The sequence below is a fragment of the Lethenteron reissneri genome, chromosome 34, assembly GCF_015708825.2.
Source record: "Lethenteron reissneri isolate LAM-NWPU_2019-01 chromosome 34, ASM1570882v1, whole genome shotgun sequence".
NCBI classification, from domain to species: domain Eukaryota; kingdom Metazoa; phylum Chordata; class Hyperoartia; order Petromyzontiformes; family Petromyzontidae; genus Lethenteron; species Lethenteron reissneri.
In genome coordinates this window covers 15,246,898-15,264,656 of record NC_083812.1, presented here as the reverse complement: position 1 = coordinate 15,264,656, position 17,759 = coordinate 15,246,898, and the positions used below count along the sequence as shown (strand labels likewise).

Genomic DNA, 17,759 nt, shown 5'->3' with positions numbered 1-17,759 from the left:
CATCACAGTATCGTGAGAGATAGCAGTAGCTTGGGGCAGCCTTCATCCAGTGAATAGACCAAAACTGATGGTCCAATGGTATTGCTGTATGTCTGTCAATCGAAGGACACTTATATGCGAAAACAAAAAAACTATATAAACCCCGGAACCAATTGTTATGGAACTTACTGCAGCTTACCAACATAATGGGATTAGCGAATGTGCAGAATTGAGATGGATTGTGGCATTGGAAGACCGATCGGGGATGGCGATGGCGTGGGAAGACCTTCATTGCAGCGGTGGATAGACATTGACTGACGATGAAGATTACGTGCTGTCTGTGTGCATCTGTTTGCCTGTGCATTTGCTTGTCCACATTTCTCTACTTGTAACAAATATTATTGTGAACCTCTCCATGCCTTTGCATGTAAGGTATCTTTATATCATACTTATGTTGGAAATAAGGATAAAGCCTTAGATACCCCAACACAACATGGAGGCTCACTCAATGTTCTGACTTGTCAGTTTGTCAGCTTGTATTTTTTATTTGGCAGTGGAATAAATGCATCACTCACACATTTAACTGTTACAGCCATACAAACCTTGCAACTAAACCTACATCTTCAGTTGTAGTTCCTAACATAGTAATTAATTAAGTATTCATGCCCGTATCAATTGCGTGAATATTTTGAGATAAAAATAAATCGATACTTTTTGGCATTTTGCTTCCAATGCCAACTAATAACATTGAGAGTTGTTCTGATGTAAGAGTGCCATGGCATTATTGTGTAATTTAAGCCCCAGATATGCCTTGAAGAAAAGGAAGTGTTATTTCAATGGTGTAAATAAAGGATATGGAGTCAATCTTCTGACAAAGTATCAAGTCAGTGGCTCCATCTACTTGCCCACACCAAATCCCACAACATTGATTGCAGAGAAGAGATCGTTGGGCCAGTATGATGACCAAATACACCAGAGAGCCTTGGGGAATAGCTACTAGAATTGCATTCTGTGTAAGATCCTTAACATTCAGTACAGTACATACAGAATACATAGCATGCATGTATATGCATACACACGCTAGAGAGTAGTTGCGGCACAGTGGTTCAAACACACGGCGCTTGCGAACAAGTTGTGGTGTTGTGGTTGGCTGCATTATGAATCCAGTGACCTGAGTTCTATTCCTGGCCACGGCTCATATTAGAGAAGAGTGATATCTGGGGCCAGTCCTGGACCTCCGGTTACCAACCCACACTGCCCAGGCTGGTGACGTATGGTCAAACGATCGCCTTGACTGAGATGGAATGGGGAAAACTTCATACAGCAATGGACTGACAAGGATCTTAAAATTACTATCATAGTTATCCTTAATAAATATTGGATGAACGTAAAATGTAACAGTAACTTAAAGTCTCAATGGTTCTGGCTGGCCTAGATACATAGCAACCTGCTACATAGATAATATTAAAGACAAAGATTACACCAATGCATCTTATAGCAATAAAAATATTAAAACAAAATATTATCGATAGAGAGATACTGCAAATAACGACAACCAGGCAAATGTATGTAATAGAGGCCAATGCATACGTGTATGCATGAATTACAGACATGAGAAAACAACACGAATACAATTACAGTGGATAGGACAGCAGACAGAAATAAATACAAATCAAGCAAAGAGTGTTAGCGGCGATGGTCTGCACATGAAAACGCGTGTACCAAATACACATATTGCAGCCTTGTGGGCGTTGACAGGCTTGCATTAAATATAAGGTTATGATAAACTCGAACAAACTTAAAATTTCCACACCTTTCCAAAATTGCGATTTTAACAGACGATTAATGAAATTTTACGAGGTTGGAAATGGCTGTATTTGTGTGTTGATTTTCACATCTCTAGGGCATTTCACGAATGGGCATTCGTCTGCCAGGGAGCTTTTGGTTATTGGCTAATTGCATGCAGGCCATACATTGAATCATTAATTATAACACTCAGCAAGATGTGTGTCTGTTTCTGTACCCTCCTCTTGAAATATTCATGCAATATTCTTATTAAACAGTACAACAACCGAATGTTTGATAGATTCCGCTTTGAAATCTACTCTCCACGTGGTCCGAGCTGCATGCGACCCACTATTTATTAAAAGGCGGTCGCCAGCATGCCTGCTCACCTGCTCGCACCGCAGTGTTTTCCATTTCATCTCGGCGGTCATCGCTACAAGCCTCACCTGGGCAAATCTCCACTCTGGCTAATGGTCAATCACAGACGCTGGGTTTTGCAAATTCAATTTTACCGGTGTTAACTTTTTGTTGTGTACGGTTAAATGTAATTTCTTGCAGATTTCTTGAGCTTATGCGAATATGAATGTATGTTGAACTGCTTTTGCACCGTATGTAGCCAACCATGCTAATCAGAGGTGCGAAAGTACGTGTCCCGTTCACCCCAAAGCTCAGCTTCATACTTGAATAAACTAATCGTAACATTATATAACTTTATAGACATCCAAGTAGGGACTGTAATAATTCGATCACAAAACCACTGCAGTAGCATTTTAAATGTGTGTATGTATGTTGCACTTCTTTCACACCATACGTAGCCAACCGTGCTAATTGGAGGTGCGAAAATAAGGTGCGTCCATTTCAAATAATCTCAATTAATTGGCTTTGCTCAAAATTCACACGTTGCAGATTCCACGTGTATCTGCGAGCATCCTTATATCTATGGGCAAAAATAAGTGCCTGTACACTCATGTGTGCCTGGTGCAAGGGGTTGGGTGTGCATGAGCTCCTTAAAGGTGAGTTGGCCATCTCGAACAATCTGGCCGGCTGCCTCTTGCTCCAGTGTCCTCCTCGTCATGTCCTGAGGGCTCTTTGCCCTCTGCATGATTCCAATGTGAACAGTCAACAAGAAGAGCAATATCTTTCTGACATGCCACCCAGTTACAGGGTCAAGACGAATAGACTTTGACCCACTCCTTCCATTTGCCACTCACTCGTCTTTATATATGTGACCTGCATAGCTGCGGCGAAATAATAATGTGTTTGTCCTGACAAAGGCTCTTGCAAGCTGGAGAAGAATACATGCTTTCACACATGGGCACATGATTACAAATCACATCACTCGACGGTATTTATTTTCATGAAAGCAAAATCAAAGGGTTTGGGGAAAGTGCAACGTCCAATGCTAGAAAAAGATGCAAGTGAACAACGAACATTACGCCAATTTTCTTTTTCAAAATGTATAAAAACATGAACATGGCAAATGTGTAATGAAATTAAAATAACGTAAAGGAGAGAGTTGATGTGCGTATCTTTGATTCAATATTCTTGGTAAATCAATACGTTTGTCTGAGAGCAGCAGGAGGATCCACACACACCTTTCCCAGGAGAGTGAAGCTTACGTTCAATGAATCAAATGTATGCACATTTACTGCCCTAATGAGTTCTGCCGTGCACATAAAGAATGGTGGGGGAAAATCACCGCATGAATACATTAGCCAGCGATTACTATAAACTCGCGGCACGTAAATTCCTACAGAGCACGTAAAATATTGCCGTGCGATTAAAAGACGCAGCGCAAATGGTTTAAAAAGAGCCTCGGTAAATTTATATTCCGTGCATGTGTTCAAAATCTGTGTATAACGTACGGCGATAACAATGTGACCGGTTTTCTCCAAATCAGATTCACCCTCGTCCTGCCTGGTTCCTACCTGGCTCTCGCGCCGCAGGCACGAAGATGGATAATTTAAAGTATCAAGCATCACAGACCAGCCCAGATATAATGACTTTTTATCTCAAAGTGGTTTTGCCCACAGAGTATCCTATTTAGAAGCAAAAAAACGCTCCTCAACCAAATAACAACCACTTTACACTTCGATGGAGAGATAGCAGTGAGGCACATTTTACTTCGCGAGGCAATTAATCTGTCCACTCGGGACTCATCTCTTTTTTGTTACATATATATCACTGTAGTCTGTGCTCCTTCAACTGAGGAAGAGAAAAAAAACGACACGAACTCTCTCCTGAAGCCCTCTCGTGGCTAGCAGACCTCGACATTGCCATTTAGCCCCTGAACATATTGCCATACCCAAGAATAGAAAATAATATATATATGTCAAAGCACGAACCCACTGGCTGGTATGCAATTGGTCACATTAATTATGGAGCGCTTCCATTAACATGTTCCCCTATGTATGCAGGCGTAATAACGTCTGTGCCAGTTGTAACCATGTCATCCCCACCCCTTTCACTCTCAGTGCGTGAGAATCGGGACGCGAGTGGGCGGGGTGGGGGACAGCGCGCGCATGCCACCACCGCTCGTGAACTCCGGGGGGCCGCTGTGGCGACCACCCCCTCGACAAAAAGCCCCCCTGGCTCGTCACCCAACATGCACCCAGGATCAGCTGACAACGTCGTCGTATTTGTGCACGCACGGGGGGGGGGGGGGGGGGTTAAACGCCGGGTACGATGCTTCGTCAGGTCTCCCTTGGCCTTTTTGGATTTGTCCCAATTTTAATTCACGTCTGTTGACCCTGGCAAACTTTGTTGTAGCCGTGCGTGCTGATGATTGTTGTGGACTACGAGGTATAGATTAAAATTGGGCGAATCCAAAAGGCTCAGCGGGTATGGCAACAGCATTAACCCCTGAAATCTGACACCTGTGCAGAAACTGTCAATGCCGCAGGAACTATTGTGCTAATGAACAAAAATTTGGCGGTACACTTCATTACAGACACCTGAGCCAGTCTATTTTGGTGCCTCATCTATCTTTGGGTGATGCACAAAGCACAGAGGCAAATTTAGCTCTTCATGAGTCACGCACTATAAATATACATGAAGTGGACGAGAAAAAAAGGGCTGGGAAATATGCGTTGTCAAAATGAATCATTACTACCATAATGTAACAACTATATACAATGTCTAATTGGTAATTATTATGATTATTAATTAATAGTTGTATTACACGATACATTGAGCTTATAATGGGTGGCTAAATAAATTTTGGACTCATGTCGCTGGAAGCAGATTGCAGGATATTGACGTTCTTATCTTCCTTTCGTACGGCATGTAAGCAACAGTTTCTATCGATGTCATAGTTGAATGTTAAGGTCCTTCAACCAATTCCAAGGCGGCAGTAGATGCCGCATGTTAAATGCATAATGGACAAAGACGTTGGGGGGCATTTCACAATTTTGCTCCATTGTTTCAACTGCCGTGCCGAGAGGTAGAGCCGAGCAGGCAACCTTTGGGGCGCAAGTCCAGCATGCTGACCATTACACCACAGCAGCATCCCCCCTCATGTCAAATTCAATGCCAATACGATGCACACATTCAATTGGTCTCGCTGTACAGTATACACAAGGGGAGCTTTGCTGCAGTGGGTGGCAACATCCATTATGACCGCAGTGAGTTTGATTCCCTGCCACGGCTAACAGCGGTTTTGCGAGCAACATCTGATCCCGTCCTGCATCGCCCCACCCTCCACCAGCCCTAACTGAGCAGCATGGTGAGATATGGACAAACGAAACCCATGAACAACATGGCATGGCAGGCCTTCATCCAGCAGTGGATCGTAGCGGGCTGTAATTTATAATTATTATAATTATGATTTGACTACGTGCCATATAGTCAGACCAGTATCGTGCAAATCCAGCAGCGATGAATGATTTTCAAATCTACCGAACAACATGGCTTCTGTTGCCCAGAGCCATATGTGTTTCTGTGGCACTTTAAAGGAGTTCTGAGTGTGAATTGCAAATGAATGAGCACTTAATGTAACATAACAGTTGCATTAGCATGCTGTGTGTACAGGGCCTAAGAGAGGCTGATTAAAGCACTCAACACCTGGACTGTGTAAACATTGATTTAATGCAAATTCTGTCTGTAAATTGTACCCCTTTGCTAGGCCAACCGAACGACTCAAGGGACCAGAGGAAATTAAGAGCAACTTATGATCAAAGTGGATTACCAAAAGGACTTATTTTAAAAAATGTTTTTTTTTTAAGAACTGCTCAAAATAAACAGTTAGCTTAGCAAACATTTAGATTTTATTTAATTGAGTCAAATAAAACATTTTTTCGGCGGGGGGTGAAAGAGAGCAGAGTGTGAATCCCTCGCGTGAACCCACGATCAACATACTGAGAGAGAGGTGAGTGACAGTAGTTCGCAGTGATTTTACAGAATGTCATTTAAGAATAAAAACAACAACATACCAATGGGCTGAGAAAGGAACGTTTACAATCAGTGCATATTGCCCGAATTTGATACCAGGATCACAAACATGGACAATGCTAAAAAAATCCAAAATGGAAATGAAACAGAAACGTCAGCATATGCAGAAAGCACCGAGAGATTTGGTTTTTCAAAATACAACGAGAGATGGGAAGAGTAGCGCACGGATTAAAGCACACACCCAGGCGAGAATCCTCGCATTGTTTAAGAAAGCAAATGGCCTTTGGCAGTTCCTCAAGCTGGGTGACGAACAGTCGTCGCTTATTCCATGCCGGGTTGGGATACCACAGAGGTCCGTCCTCGGGCCCGTCATATTATCAACATACGTCTCTCAACTTCCATCAATATGCTGATGATACACAATTGTACACTGCAGTGAAGTCAAAGTTAGACGTGGAGAGCCTCGGTAAACCTCGAAGATTGGTGCACGTGTGGTTTGCACGAAACAAAATACTGCTTAATCCAAAAAATCGGAGGTTCTACCGGTTGGCACACACAAATTGTGGGAGGATCAGGTGTGGCTGTCACACACTCCAAGATCCAGTGTTCGCCTCATCTAAAGAGCTTCGGCACCATACTTGACCAGAATGTGTCGTTTGATCACCACGTGGAGGTCCTGCAATGTTCATATCAGGGCTGTAGGACACATTTGACCACTATTGAGTCCTGACAGCCAACACGGTGGCATGTAGTAGCATAGTATTGACAAGGGTCGATAATTGCAACTTACTGGCTCTACGGGATGTCTGGCAAGAAGTTACCGCGTGTACAACACTCTTTGGCACGTGTCTTGACGGGTACTGCAAGATCTTACCATGTCCGTCCAGTGCTTGCTGAGCTACATTGGCTTCTGGTTGCCGGACGAATACGTTATGAGGTCGTGCTCATTGCACACCAAGTGCTTGTCACAAGTTAACCACAATACCTTGCTGAACTCGTCAAGGAGTATACACCAGCATGTGGACTCCGGGCATCCTCACAGCGGCTTTTAGTGAGCAATCGAACAAGGACGCTCACTGCATCGCGTGCTTTCAGATGCGCTTCTGCGGCCATCTGGAATGGTCTTCCTTTCGATATTATGGAGCCACTGAAGCTATGCGATTTTAAATCCAGATTGAAAACTCATTTCGTTCGAACTGCGTTTTTGTGTTTAGATTGTTGTTCTTCCTCCGCACCTTCAATTAGCACGGTTGGCTATGTACTGTGCAAAAGAAGTTCAACGTAGAGTGAGGGAAAACAATTATTTTATCCCCTACTGATTTTGTACGTTTGCCCACTGAAAAAAAATGATCAGTCTATAATTTTAATGGTAGGTTTATTTGAACAGTGAGAGACAGAATAACAACAACAAAATCCAGAAAAACGCATGTCAAAATTGTTATAAATTGATTTGCATTTTAATGAGGGAAATAAGTATTTGAACCCCTCTCAATCAGAAAGATTTCTGGCTCCCAGGTGTCTATTATACAGGTAATGAGCTGAGATTAGGAGCACACTCTTAAAGGGAGTGCTCCTAATCTCAGCTTGTTACCTGTATAAAAGACACCTGTTCACAGAAGCAATCAATCAATCAGATTCCAAACTCTCCACCATGGCCAAGACCAAAGAGCTCTCCAAGGATGTCAGGGACAAGATTGTAGACCTACACAAGGCTGGAATGGGCTACAAGACCATCGCCAAGCAGCTTGGTGAGAAGGTGACAACAGTTGGTGCGATTATTCGCAAATGGAAGAAACACAAAAGAACTGTAAATCTCCCTCGACTTGGGGCTCCATGCAAGATCTCACCTCGTGGAGTTGCAACGATCATGAGAACGGTGAGGAATCAGCCCAGAACTACACGGGAGGATCTTGTCAATGATCTCAAGGCAGCTGGGACCATAGTCACCAAGAAAACAGTTGGTAACACACTACGCCATGAAGGACTGAAATCCTGCAGCGCCCGCAAGGTCCCCCTGCTTAAGAAAGCACATATACATGCCCGTCTGAAGATTGCCAATGAACATCTGAATGATTCAGAGGACAACTGGGTGAAAGTGTTGTGGTCACATGAGACCAAAATGGAGCTCTATGGCATCAACTCAACTCGTCGTGTTTGGAGGAGAAGGAATGCTGCCTATGACCCCAAGAACACCATCGCCACCGTCAAACATGGAGGTGGAAACATTATGCTTTGGAGGTGTTTTTCTGCTCAGGGGACAGGACAACTTCACCGCATCAAAGGGACGATGGACGGGGCCATGTACCGTCAAATCTTGGGTAAGAACCTCCTTCCCTCAGCCAGGGCATTGAAAATGGGTCGTGGATGGGTATTCCAGCATGACAATGACCCAAAACACACAGCCAAGGCAACAAAGGAGTGGCTCAAGAAGAAGCACATTAAGGTCCTGGAGTGGCCTAGCCAGTCTCCAGACCTTAATCCAATAGAAAATTTGTGGAGGGAGCTGAAGGTTCGAGTTGCCAAACGTCAGTCTCGAAACCTTAATGACTTGGATAAGATCTGCAATGAGGAGTGGGACAAAATCCCTCCTGAGATGTGTGCAAACCTGGTGGCTAACTACAAGAAACGTCTGACCTCTGTGATTGCCAACAAGGATTTTGCCACCAAGTACTAAGTCATGTTTTGCAGAGGGGTCAAATACTTATTTCCCTCATTAAAATGCCAATAAATGTATAACATTTTTGACATGCGTTTTTCTGGATTTTTTTTTGTTGTTATTCTGTCTCTCACTGTTCAAATAAACCTATCATTAAAATTATAGACTGATCATTACTTTGTCAGTGGGCAAACGTACAAAATCAGCAGGGCATCAAATACTTTTTTCCCTCACTGTACATACATGACTAAAAGGGACGATTGCTGATGGGTGAGAACGGTGGGAGAATAGCAGCCAAAGTTAGAGAACACGTCTGAGATGATAACAACTGTGGAGTGATGATATCAGATCATGTGCAGCAGCGAGATGGATTGTGGCATTGCAAAACCATGGAGGATGGCATTGGCATAGGCAGGCTTTCATCCAACAGTGGATAGATAACGGCCGATGAAATGTACCTCGTTTTAGCATTGAACTATATTTTAACCGATGACGCGTTTAAGAAAAAGTATAAAATGTGAAACCACACCAAGCTCCTCTGTCCATATCAAGGATGATTAAGTGCCAGGGTGTACGACCCCCCGCGGTGGCAATGCTAACAGCACACAAGGGGTTAAAGGGCAATGGTGTCTTGTCTTGACACTGTCAGTGGCTAATTGGGCCACTCGCCTGAATAAATATAAAAGCGACAGGCCCAGTACATTACCCACTGTCAGGCGATCTCTCAGATCAGAGGACTTGCAATGCGATTGCTATCTCGAAAGTGGTCCAGGTGCATGGGTGGGCTGTGTTGAAAGTAACTAATCGGAGTAATCTCTACCCGGGAGATCAAGCATACTGCTATGAAATCTGAATTTTGTTTGGCAAAAAAGGCAGCGTGTGGATTGGACATAGAGGTCACAAGAGTACACTCCCTATGCTTAACTGTTGTCAAATATAATATTATGGAACAGAACTTCATTGTATGCTTCTGCATACAAACTAAATTTATTGTTCGGTTAGCGTCCAAGACCAATATTGTCGAGCAATTTTTTTACGAACACTCTGTACTTGTTGTGATGGGACCTCTCTAGATCTCATCAACAGTCAGGTTTTGTTAAACAAATGCTGCTGAATTGCCAGTAATTAATAGTCAAAGCACTCCATTTAAACTATGGGGCCTCGTTCAATGCATAAAAAGCAGTATTGTCGGTACACAAACTCATTACGTGTTGCTGTGGAGTTACTGTTCTAATATTTTACAATTTATGAATCCATTTTCCCATTGTATAATAAACACTTCACAAGTATAAAATTGTTTTTTTAAAAACGCAGCAATTGTTCCAGTTTTCTTTCAAGCAGTAATTATTTATCATTAAAATGTCCACCAACAGGTAACTTATGAAAACATTTATAACATTGATTAAAAAAATGAAATAAATTTCTTCAAATTTAAATATGAGCTTTGCCGATTAAATAAAACAACGATGCTAAGAATATACGCGCCACCCTAAGTGTTCTTCTGTAAAATTGATTTCATATCGGTGCCTTTTCCAACACAAGCACGTGCGCACTCTGATCACGCGCGCACGCGCACACACACTGGCACGCACCCTTTGCTCACATACTCACCAATAATGTGAACCGTATGGGCGGCATTAGATTCGGAAAGAGGCAGAATCCACAGGTGAACCCTGACCATTAATCTTCCGCAAATGTCAGCAGTCTGGGCCTTTTTGAAAATTTCTCTGAGCCAACAACCACCTGAATGACCTCTGCCAATTCCCAATCACCCTCGCAGAACTCTTCCAGCCACCCACCCACCCAGCGCCCCCATGGGCTCAGCATGGATCACTTGGTGGCATTGCACGTGAGAGAGAGAGTAAACGAGGCAGTTTATTAAATCTGTCAGTTCTCGCAAAGTTATTAAACGAGCGCCGGAGCTGAATCGCCAGGGGAATTGGTGTGTCCAGCTGCCCTTTATCGGTGCGGGAATTAGGGGAGGGTGGACCAGGAGGTTTACCATCAAAGCAAGGTTAGCTGCTGGAAAATAAATGTTAAAATATAAATATTTTAAAATATAAAAGGCTGAGGTAGGATATTAAAATCATAATGTCGGAATTGTGAGAGAGAAAAAAAGAGTGTACACACATTTGTGTTTGCATGTGTGTGCGCGTGACATTATGGGTTTCTTGCTGTGTGTATACAATTGTCACGGGCTTTTTGCGTTGATTAACTTCGATGAGCCCCCATAGTTTCATTGGAGTGCTCTTACCGATAACACCGAGTAAAACACAGCAGCATTCATTGAACAAGCCTGACCCGGCTAATGATACCCAGACAGGTCAAAATCAGTCAAGTAATTGCGTACTTAAACAAATGCTGCTGGATCAACATCAATCTGGAAAATCAAAAGACAGATGGACTGATATACACGCTTATTTGTATGTGAATGTAAAAAATGGAGCTATGCAGAATAGTGTTCCAGTATTTGGTTTTACATTCTCCTAAAGTGTGTGTGGTGGGGGGAGGGGTGCATTTATGTATGTATGTTAAACTTCTTTCACATCATACATAGTCAACCTCGTTAACCATAGGTGCGGGCGGGCGGGGTGGGCTGGGAGGCAACAAACTAAACACCAAAAGCAGTTTCTAAACAAAAAAATGTTCAATATAGGCGATTTAAAAGTGCATCGTCGCTCCAGTGGCTTCCTAATATCGGAACAGACAGCGTTCCAGACGGCCGCCGAAGCACAATTTGAATAGCGCACGATGCGTGTAGGATGTTGGGGGTGGAGGTGCATGTACATGTGGGGGGGGGGGGGGGGGGGGCAATCACCTTGGGCAAAAAATCGTGGGAAACAAGGAGTAGGTTGTGATCACGAGCATGCGCACGCAGGCAAGCGTGCACATGCGTGCATGGATGCACAAGAGTGCCGCGCGGTCTTCAGTGAAGTCGCTCACCCGTCGTCGATGTGTAAAAGGGCAAAGGAGTCATTGCCGGTTGGAACTGTGGTGCATCGTGGCTTCTTGCAAAATGAATTTTGTTGTTGTTGTTGCAACGTAATGCGTGCGTTCTGCATGTGCACACACAGGCAGTGTTCCCCAGCTAAAGTTGTGAGCGGCAGACGGCAGTGCAGCGAAATCTATTGTTATACTGTATCATGCAGTCCCTGCCTTCACCAATTCCCATGGTGAAACATCGAATTGAATTCTTCGTACGTTTGGTGTGAGCGCTTTGTTCCTTCACGGAGGCGCTGTGGCACAGATGAGTTATTGTTGCCTTCAGTATATTCGCAAGTGGAGGCCCATTGTTGCTATGTGGCTTTACGAAATTCGGTAATTTGTAAGTTATTTGCAAATGTGGCATATTTGTACCATGATGCGAGCACGCGCGCTTCCGCTTGGCCACGTCAGCTCCCAACGCATGGTATCGTATCGTATCGTCAAACCCAAGTGTGGGGTCAAATAACCTCCAACAACAACAACCAGCCGTTCACCACTGAGTGGCGGTGACGTCGCCACGGCGCTTGTGCCAGGCTCGGTGCACCTCCACAACCCACATGATGTGAGGCGACCCTCTTGCCCCCTAGGGTTGTGTGTGTCACATGTGGCTGTGTTTGTGCACGCCACACAACCACCAAAGACAAAGATCCCACCCGTGTAGCCTGTGACAGAATGTTGGTGCAAGTGCCGTAAGCGAGTAGCACCTATGAAGGTCGTTATGGCACACGAGGGGTCGTTGGTCAGCACCACGCCCGGCCGCCTTTGTCTCCCCAGTGGTGATGTTTACACACCGCACCAGGTACTCATGTGAGGCTGAGTCGACCTGGGGGGAGGCCCAAGGCCGGTTCAGACAATCGTCACCGGTGTTGGCCGTGAGCGTGAATCGAACTCGGGTCAGCGATGCACCTCCGCCTCCCCAATACACAACGACCAGTAAGTAAGTAGCAGCGTCACAAGCAGCAACCACGCGGACGACGTTACCGTAGGCCGAGTCGTAGAAGACGAGGAATCGCTGCCAGTGGAACTCGGTGACGGCGCGCAGGGCCACCTGCGTGGCGAGGGCCGGCGGCCGCAGCACCAGCGTGTAGCCGGGACCCGCACGGGGCCGCTGGCAGTCGCTGTGAGGGGAGCCCCCAGCCCCGCGCTGCACGAACAGGTGCGGGATGTGCAGCGAGTCGGTGAGGGCACGCAGAGCGCCCGCCTGGCTGCAACCCGTGCTGCTCACCAGCGCCAGGATCCCCTGGGCCATCAGCTCGCAAGCTGCACGCACGCAGGAGAAAGTGAATTGCAGCTGGGATGATCAGTGGATTAAGTCGATTATTCAATTAAACATTGCAATGGACAATCACTCGAGCCCCTTTAAAAAAAATTGGAAGCCTGCCCCCACATCCTGCCACCAGAAGCCCGGAGACCACCCCGCCCCCTACCTCACGAGCAATGCACGGGGTGATAAAGCTGATGACTTCATTGATGTCGACACAGCCAACCTCCAACGCATCACCTCCCGTCCAGCGGCACACGTGGTTACAAAGGTGAAGCATTTCCTTTCCCTATATTTTATTGTCATCCAATTTCGTCGAGTATTAAAACCGATAATCGGTAGTAGAGTCATTTCACTCGTTAAGCACTTAGATAGCTTACGTTTTTTTTTACGTTTAAAGAGGTGAACAACTCAAGATACCATTAGAGTCTAATTTGCAAGAGTGACCTGGGTTCAATTCCAAAGTTAATGCCCTTGAACAAATCCTCTTTCTGAACATTGTCAGTAGTCACATCTTTATCGCAAATGCTAAATTCCCACAGTGATCGTTTCCCCGCCAGGTGACCCACTTTCTAGGTACTCTGCAGTTTGGCCACCTCTTATTTTCAGTGAGTTCAAAAGTCCTTCATGTTGACAGATTTGCACTGAAAGTCCTTTGTGCATTGTTTGGTGTTTTGCTGTTGTTTTTCTGAACTGTTGGGTCACCGTTGTTGCTCCAGCATCGCATTCTTAGGACACCTTTTGTTATTATTATTGGACTCTCGTGGTACATGGACTCACTGCAAATTAAACAAAGGAACTGGAATTGTGTGGCCCGGTCCCTTTCTGAAAGCCATCGTGGGTTCATCTGGCAGAAGCCGATGCGAGTTGTGTTGGCCACTGCGAGTCAGTTTTTTTTTCTTCGGAGAAAAGGACTTATCATTGATCGGGGCAGTACATCCCATAATGCACTGCGAGTACCTCATCAATCACACGATTTGCACCGTACTTGCCGGCGCTGTTTGGCACACGCTCTCTAGTGTACAAACCCCCAGCATGCCTATGTCATTTTTACAGAGATATTTGCTATTACGGGTGTGGCCTCACAGACAACAAAGGATCCACACAAATAAATACTAAGGCAACAATCCCCCTGTAAAAACCGACACAGGCTGTGAGGGCAAGCGCTGCTAGTGAGTACCTATTACACACAAACATACACACATGCACACATATACACGCACATACACATACGTAGAACTAAACATAAACATGCTAAAAATATATTCGAAATGTAGAGATTCATTGCACGGACCGATCATGTACCTGTACAAGAGACACAACACGTGGAAAAATACTGATGTAAATTGTAAACGAGACGCCTCCTACCACTGCAAGGTAAAATCCAAGTTTATTTAATTGACTAACGCATCGCTGTTGGAGATATTAATAAATAAAGTCACACTCTGCCACCCACCCACCACCATCCCACCATATTGTTTGAGGTTTGTAAAGTAATGTTGCCTTTGCAATACTTCACGAAGTAATCCATCAAGGTCAGGAAAGCACAATCCATCTTGTCATCAGTTGTTCGTTCAGCATTGCAAAACACCCACGCGATTTGCCATGTTAAATAAATTAAACACCGTTTGGGTTCTTCAGTTTCAGTGTGTAAAGTGCCGAGTGTCGCAAATAACAGTCAAAATCACTTAAACTGTAAACAGTGCATTTGTGAGTTAGGGCATGAGAAGCTAAACACGTCTGAAGTTGGACGGTTATCAAATGCATCACATGGTGTCTCAACATTAGTATGCAACATTATTATAAAAAAATCGCTGCATCCCACTTGCAAAATATTCAGGATGAAGTATATCGGTAGTCTACGCGTAATAAATCGGAAACGTTTTTTTCTTCTTAACGACTTCTTGCGCTCATCGCTATTCTATGCAGATAGAATATATATACACAGCTCGGCTGATCCAGCTGTAAAAAAGAGTATGGGGCTTGGCAATCCCACAAATCGCACCTGAGCTCGCAAGAGGCCGTTTGGCCAGGTGATATTTCATGTTGCAATGGTTCAAAAGAGACATCGCGATCAACTTTGACCTATGACTTTCGATATTTTTCTTTTACTTCTGAGCATGAAAAGCAATCAAAGGAGATAGGTTTGGATTAGAAATTTGTGAGGTTTTATTTCCACCATTGCTCTTTTTCCAGCTAAAATTTGTAAAACGGTACTGACATATTTTCTCACAGCATTACTCGTGGTTTTACACAAAGAGCATCATCAAAATGAATCCTGAGCTTCAACATCGTGTTCTTGCCAATTCTGATGTAAGAATGCCAGAAATTATACCTGGCCATGTTTTAGTATTCTATCTTCAAAAGGCCTAAACACATTTCACCCTTTCACACTCTGGTGACTTGAATTCCAAATGGATTGTCATCACCCAGCCACTAAGCCCCACCATGACTAAACCCCACCAGCAATCCTAGTAACCACCTTTTTCAATATTTATGACTCCATTTCTGTACACATCAGTATTTCCTGAAGAAGGCCAGTTGGCTGAAACATTGCCACCTTCCGTTGATCTTGGTGACAATACACAAAAATTCGATAATTATATTTTATTTAAGCTGTCATTTTATGTTTAAGTTCACACAGTGACTTTTACAGCTGAATGAGATATAGTAAAATGCTTTGTACTTTCAAAGTACAGTAGTATAATATAGAAAAAGGTTGTAAACTTGCAGGCGAGATAGCATTCATGAGTAGGAAGAAAATCATAATCTTTTTCACAAGCCACAATCAATCATTTGCTGGACGAAGACGTCCCAAGTCATCGCCATCTCTCAGGATCCTGCAATGCGACAATCCAACTGAGCCCATGCACACGATCCTCTCAGAACCGTACAAAAGGGAGGCGGCGGTGGTTTTCAAACGTTACATTGGGAAACCACTGCTTTTTCAAGCAATTGTAGGTTGTCTTGTCCTTCCCCCGCACCTCCGATGAGCACATTGGCTACGTACGGTGCAAATAAAGTTCAACATACGTCAGCGGTCTTAATTGCAGGGCCCGTGCGCGATTGGTGGCCACTGATGGCCTTTAGTGCAGCTCCTGACGTGCAGCCCCGGACAATACACGGCACGTGAAAACACCTCCCATCATCATCATCATCGTGCTGCTGTCAAACCCCGATGGTTTTTAAATGGTGTGGCGGCCCTCACACTGATGTCTTATCGGCGAAAGTGGCCCCCTCTGAAAATGACTGAAGAACACTGACGTACTTACAGAGGACGTCTCCTCCACCACCGCAATATCCATAACACCGCAGGGTAGAGCTGCCTGCAACCCATTAACACGTCTGTCTCCATCCCCCTCGCACTCCCCCCCTCCTGCAATTTCACTCTCGCTCATCACCACCACCACCACCACACGTTCAGTCGCGCAATTACCATTGTTGTACAGAGCGGCTGCAGGGGGAAGAAAAAAAACAATCGCAAAGGCAACGCAGTGTCCAAACCTAATTCCATTTCTTCCATTCCAGGAGCTGGAGGTGAAAGGATTACGTTTATCGATTGCTTTCATCCACCGCAGCAGCAGCTGCCCCAGCCCATCGCGTTGCAGCCTTCGCTCCAGCGGGCACCGCCCACGTGGCCACTCTCACCCTTCCATGCGCGTGCCCGTGTTCGGAGATGGCACCCAACCCCACGCTATTCCAAGAGATTCGTCTGTGCACAATTTGTTTGCCTGGCTGCCATCACGCGAACTTCCCCCCCCCCCCCACCCTTTCCGCGAGCGAATGTTAATTGCTCGTCACCTTATTTACAAAAACCATTTGCATTTACTACCTTGACACGCGATAACTCTTATTTTTTTTCAATTTAATTTCCGTTATTTTTGTTGCTGTTGCATTGTGAGAACATGAAGGATGGCGGTGACTAGGGGATGCATTCATCCAGCAGTAGATTAATAGTGGCAGATGATGATGATATATGACGATATGTTTCTTAACATATCGCTGAAAAGTTGCTATCACAAGAACAATTGGCTTGCGAATCGCACCATACCCATCGATTAGCATTCATTTCAGACCATTAGCCAAAGGTGTTAAGGTCAATGTTGGCTAAGGTAAGCTATGAACCTCTTTACACACACACACCCACACCACCCCTAAGTATCTGCAGGCATCTGACCTTGTGGTAAATTACACTTGTTAAGACCTGGCACTTGCCCGTGCACATCCGTCTAAGCTACAGCAAACAGCTGTTGCAGAAAAAGCAACCGATCGCCCAGAGCCCCTGCATCTGCTGCGAGACTTAGTATTCTATGTCACTTGCAGAAAGAACTCCCCCCACCCCCCAATGCAATCAGGAAACGCTAATGTGATCTGAGGTCTGCTAAGAAAAAAATGACATCTGGATTCGGGAAATGTCAGCCAAGCTGCATAAGCTCGGAAGCTTCTAATGATTCCTGCGCACGTGGTGCGCGTTAACGAGTGCAAGTTCCGCACTTCTGGTCTTCTCGAGCGATAGTACTGAACTTCACTTTGAATTTTACCTTGAATTTGCATTCGGGTGACTTTTAATATTCTTACGGCTACTACTACAACCATAATTATAGTTGTCTTTGGTCGTGTAATTTGCGTGACAGACGTAACGTTGAATGATTATGAAATACGTGAGAAGTAAAACATATACTGCAGCGCTACATTAAAAAAAGG

The 17,759-nt window shown here is 44.6% G+C and overlaps 1 protein-coding gene across 7 annotated transcripts in view; it reads right to left on the bottom strand.

Annotated features, from left to right (window-relative positions):
• LOC133350734 (glutamate receptor ionotropic, delta-2-like) overlaps nucleotides 1-17,759 on the bottom strand; it is a 211,307-nt gene that overhangs the window by 98,637 nt on the left and 94,911 nt on the right. For all 7 annotated transcript variants that reach the window (XR_009756103.1, XR_009756102.1, XM_061565416.1 and 4 more), the window contains exon 3: nucleotides 12,776-13,054. Coding sequence is in view for 5 of the 7 variants with exons in the window: in XM_061565416.1 (XP_061421400.1) it covers nucleotides 12,776-13,054 (279 nt within the window). In the remaining 2 variants the exon portion in view is untranslated. The remainder of the gene's footprint in view (nucleotides 1-12,775; nucleotides 13,055-17,759) is intronic.